General features: G+C 39.5%; 2 protein-coding genes across 17 annotated transcripts in view; one reads left to right on the forward strand and one right to left on the reverse strand.

Moving 5' to 3' along the window:
* The window catches only part of LOC138009470 (uncharacterized), a 210,653-nt gene extending 207,127 nt beyond the window's left edge, over positions 1–3,526 (reverse strand). For 2 of the 4 annotated variants that reach the window (XR_011124399.1, XM_068856497.1), the window contains exon 1: positions 3,451–3,519. The gene's annotated coding sequence lies outside the window, so the exon portion shown is untranslated. Of the gene's footprint in view, positions 1–3,450 lie in introns of all 4 variants that reach the window. The other 2 variants (XR_011124400.1, XR_011124401.1) reach the window with 2 other exon arrangements.
* The window catches only part of LOC138009471 (uncharacterized), a 12,948-nt gene continuing 11,473 nt past the window's right edge, over positions 3,526–5,000 (forward strand). For 10 of the 13 annotated variants that reach the window (XR_011124404.1, XR_011124405.1, XR_011124406.1 and 7 more), the window contains exons 1-3: positions 3,526–3,670; positions 4,434–4,499; positions 4,761–4,844. Coding sequence is in view for 10 of the 13 variants with exons in the window: in XM_068856505.1 (XP_068712606.1) it covers positions 3,655–3,670; positions 4,434–4,499; positions 4,761–4,844 (166 nt within the window). In the remaining 3 variants the exon portion in view is untranslated. Of the gene's footprint in view, positions 3,671–4,433; positions 4,500–4,744; positions 4,845–5,000 lie in introns of all 13 variants that reach the window. The other 3 variants (XM_068856503.1, XM_068856507.1, XM_068856501.1) reach the window with 2 other exon arrangements.

A 5,000-nucleotide genomic window follows, 5' to 3' on the forward strand; every position in this document is an offset into this window, starting at 1 on the left:
CGCATTCTTCTGGATGAGAACATCCTCGAAGTGTGTTAATTTGAATGCGTTGTAGAGTTGTGCCCTGTTTATATGGTCTTGGGTACCTGAGACAACCCTTCCCCCGAGTTACCTTGGGCGAGATATTTTTCCACTCATTTGTTTACAAAATTCTGTCAACTGTTACATGAGGTGGGCGAGAAAACTCGGGGAGGAGAGTTGTCTCGCCTCAGCCCACCCTCAGCTGGTAAGGTAACCCAGAGACAAATTTTTCGCATGTAAGCAGCGTGGCTCCACTACCCGAGACAAGACAGCAAAATCTTAAATGCGCACGCATAAAATAAAAATCAAAGAAGCAACAATAATTAAGTAGGGTCAACTTTGTCTCGGTCACGCAGTTCTTATAAACGGTCGCAAAGTTGTCTCGGGAAGGAGGGCTGTCTCGGGTAACCCAGACCATATAGACAGGCCCTTAGTCCTTCGAAATGCTCGGTCTGTCTGGTCAGTTCTATCGAATGGAAGGCGTTCTTAGTTAGTAAACTGCTTGTAAACAGTCATAGCTCGAATCTGAGAAATTTTAACATCAAGTTGAATTTTAGTTAATGAACTGCTTGTAATCATATCTCGAATTTTGGTTAGTTAGTTCTTGGTAAACTGCAGGTCGAATTCGTGAAACTTCAATATCAAAAAAATGCATTTCATGTCTTCAGACCACAAAGTACTGCATGGCTCGCTAGGACTTAAGGGATACAAGATGGCAGGTTTCTGCCCTCACTATCTTGCGCAATAACAAATCATTACAACCATTGGCAGAGTAAAGCGTTAGGGTGAGTTCGAGATGTTGGCAAACTGACTTGGAGATGTTGGCGAACTGACCCAAGGTGTTGGCGAACTGGTCGTGTGCGAAACGACTGTGATTCACAGAACTAAGTAAAAGGTAACTTTCGATTTCATTTTAATGGAAACAATTAGGGTCAGTCCTTATAAAACTAGTATTTTCTAAGTAATATGGAAAGTGGTCAATTAAGTATGCATGTATTTGTATTACTAGTAAGAGGCATTTAGATCTTTGGTTTATGTTTTGGTTAAATAGATCACACACCACACAGGTCTTCTTATTTTATTTCGAAAGAGGTTGCTACCTTATGTGAGTACTTAGTTTTCTTGTGTGGGTGTGTCTTTAATTCATCTACAAAGGTTTAGTACAATACCTGCACATGTGCAGTCTAGAACTGAAGTCTGTTTCGTACTAGTAAATGCTTGGCTTTAGAGAGTAATCCTGTGGCTATTATCCGGGCTACGTGCAATTGCTTCTGTTATATCATCTATTGTTTTGTTCTCCAATCACAGACCGCATCTCGAAAGCTACAGGTTCTCTCCCCGTTTAAGATGGATTCAGTGGACTTTCGATCTATGTCATCTTTAACATAGATCACATGTCTTTGTCTTCAAAGGTTGCTTAAATCCTACTCAAGGTTTTAGAAAACAAAACCTTTATCTTTGAAATGTTGTGCCAGCATTTCTTTTCTTTATTCAGGATTGGGACAAAGAACAAACCTATGCAGTATGTAGCTGTGGTGCTTAGCACGTATTAAGAACCGTTTGAAATAATTATTATATGCCCCTTTACCCCTTTAGGTGGTGACAACAATGATGAACGTTATTTAAGTGTCAAGTCGTCTAGCGCTGGGGCGCCAATTGGGGACACTGTACATGACAAACCATTAAACATTGGTTTTTGAGGAGAGGAGAATACCAGAAGACCCGCAGAAACCCTCTTAGATCGGACTGTCTAGAGAACCAACAAACTCAATCCACATATGACACCGAGTCGCGGAAACAAAGCGAGGCTGCACTGGTGGTAGGCGAGTGCTCTCATCACTGCACAAGCCCTGCTCTCTAAAATAGGCATCATTTAGGTGTAAAATAGGTGCCATCATTGCATGTCCTCTTATTTAAACTACGTTACTATCATCTTAGGAAAATATGTAGACATGTTTATGTTGTCAACCCTGTCAGATTAATAGAAGCACTCGGATTTTTTCAAGTATCCCCAAGTCACTACTGAAAAAAAAATTTCGCTCTTCATTTCTGGCTTTGTTTCTTAGAAAGATTCATTCAAAAGAACAGATCGTGTCAAGGGCCGGAAAGAGGCTAATGATTTGACCATTAATTGTCCAAGGTTTCATACGTCTTTTCATTTTAAAATAGTAAAGATAGTGGCTCCATTAAAAAGAAATGGTCACACACGTAAAATCCTATTCAGCAAAAGATGTTCCCAAATTAATGACGTCATTGCCTTAAACACTGAAAGAGCTGTCGAGAACAGATGTCTCAAACTGGATTGGGACACTTTTCCGCTTCTCCTTACGTCTAAGTCTTAAATAACTAAATAATAATACGCTCTCAAAAGAATATTGAAAATTATTGCTGTCCAAGCAAAATACCGAGCATTTTTTTTAGAAACGCAGTAGCTCACGAGGGCCTGTGAATTGCAAGCGTCTCAAAATGAGCACGACTGAGTTATGATTAGCTTCGATTGTCACGAGTCGCTGTCACGCATTGCGACTTTTGGCAAAGAGTCAAGTCAAAGAAGGGAAAAGAAGGCCAAGACTTTATGTGTAAAAAGCCAAACTTACAGCAACTCCAACTTTACTCATAACAATGAAGGCTAGATTCTAGTATTTGCATATGAATATTGTTGTATGCCTCGTTCTTCGAAGAATTCCGCTGTAAGGTCGCTCCAGAAATGACAGCTAATTACTGCATAATTTAATACTTCCGCTATTCGTACGCGTTAGAAAACAATTGACCTTATGCAAATAACTGAAATGATAACTTTCGATTTGTGGTCTTGTTAGCATCCAATGATCCCATAAATTTATGATGTAAATTGTAGGTGACCAAGACAATTACAGCGATTTATTGTGGGCACCCTAAGAAAAGAAATAAGTTCCGAGAGAGACAGCCCATAATTATCACTTTATCGATCAAGCCTCGCCAGGATCAAAATGTATAATGTTGTTGGTAACCTCCTTAGCTCACTACTGTCCTCATTTTTAATTCTCGAGCCTTTTACAGGTCTTTGTTCTCCAAAAAATATAAGTTCCGGAAAACGAAGGAAACGTGGGGGTACCCCATTCACGTTCAGTCTGCCTTAGGATCATCCTTCAAACTACCAAGATTAAATACAATCCCTTTCTATGCATTCCCTGTTACCAAACTAACCTACAGAATAAGAATAAAGGCTTTTTGAAGACAGAGAATTAAGCTGCACCAATTAACTAAACTTGCTGTTGCTATTGACTCAACATGGGTCAACCAAACTACGTAAATTAAAGGTGACTTTCGATCGATTTCGTTTTCAATGGAAATCATTAAAACAGTCTACAAATAAGGGTGAGTTCTTATTGACAGTTATTTTCAAAGTGATATGCGTATTAATTCAAGGGTTTTCTCTCGGTTACTAACCTCAAGGAAGAGCAAAGCTCGGTCTCAGAAGCTCCAAAGCAGCTCCAACGCATTCGGCGATGAACTAACACGTCTCATCGAGAACTGCGCCGAGGTAGCTGTTCATCGGCGTTAGCCTGGAACCGAATCGAACGAAGGACGAATACATCTCCGTTCACTCATCGGTCAAAGCAAAAATGGTGGAATAGCAATGGCCTAGCAGGGATGATGAAGATGGCAGGTAACGTTTATGTACAATTAGTTGCCCTATTTCCAAACACTTTTTGCAAAACTGTAATATCATACCCCAAAACGCCCCCTTACGGTGGCCCACAAGGTTCACTGCTGCAAATAAAATAGTTGCTGCGAATTATATTCAAAATAGTTGCTTCAAATTTACAAACGTTGCTGCAAAATTATAAAAGCTGTTGCAAATTTATAAATTTATGAAAAGGGTTGCTACAAAGACGTTTGGGGTAAACCATGCATGCTTCAGAGATAATCAAGCTTTAATTTGGAATAGAACGCTATGCAATGTTGTTGATTATAGTTACATTCGAAAAAGGCGTGGATACCCCCGATTTTCTTCGTGGATTTCAATAACACTTGTTAAGATCTGCCTATCCCACATATTCAGTAAATCATGCGCAAATACATTTGAATGAGTATGAGCCGTCGTTAAGTGAAGTCAAACATCCATTTTGGTGAACTTTGATGCAATTCCCCATAATTTAATGCTTTTTAACCCTTTAACTCCCAATAGTGCCACTTATAGATTTTACTCGTCATTGGGGAACCCCACGGGGCTGAAAGGGTTAAAGTCATAGGCACTCCATGCATGGTACCTTAACCTACCTTGACATGGTGCAGCATTAATCTTGAATGTCATGGGGAAAACTGTAATCTATTAGGGGCTGTTTGGCACACTATGACACTTTTGCACTACAGATGGCTCTTAAATACCCTCTCCATGATGTTGTCTTCCCCTTTTTATGTGTATGCAGATGGTTTTCCACACCATGATGAAGACAGTGGTTTGCTGGCCCTTGAAAATGCCTGGCAATCAATAGGTTTGTATGATCATCTTGTAACCTATGCAAACCCAAGACTCTAAATTATATAAATTAGTGTACATAATTAATCAATAGACTTTGTAATCCAAAACAATTAAACAAAGACAATGTTTTAAAAGCCACACGCAACCCTCCAGAATAATGAAACAACTGCAAAGTCTCAAGGAGATGTAAAGACAGTCAAATACATGTATATTTGATAACTGTTGGATAAACAAGATAGTTTATTTCCTTTTAACCAGTAAATGTTAACAGTAGAAATCAGCGACGATGAGGACCCCAGGTCAGCTGTGCCCAGAGGAAACACAGAAAGGTCAAATGGACCAAGGATAAGTGTTCCTGGTGAGACTTTTTTAGGTTTGAGAGGCTTCTTAATTAAAAGCCACAATTTCATTTTCACGAAAATGGTATGCAGAAAACCAAGGCTCTTGCTTATTTGGAAAACTACCTTACAATTACATGTAGCTGGCCAATGTTAACAAAGTACCGACTGTGTTG

This window comes from Montipora foliosa, chromosome 7 (assembly GCF_036669935.1).
Source record: "Montipora foliosa isolate CH-2021 chromosome 7, ASM3666993v2, whole genome shotgun sequence".
NCBI lineage: Eukaryota > Metazoa > Cnidaria > Anthozoa > Scleractinia > Acroporidae > Montipora > Montipora foliosa.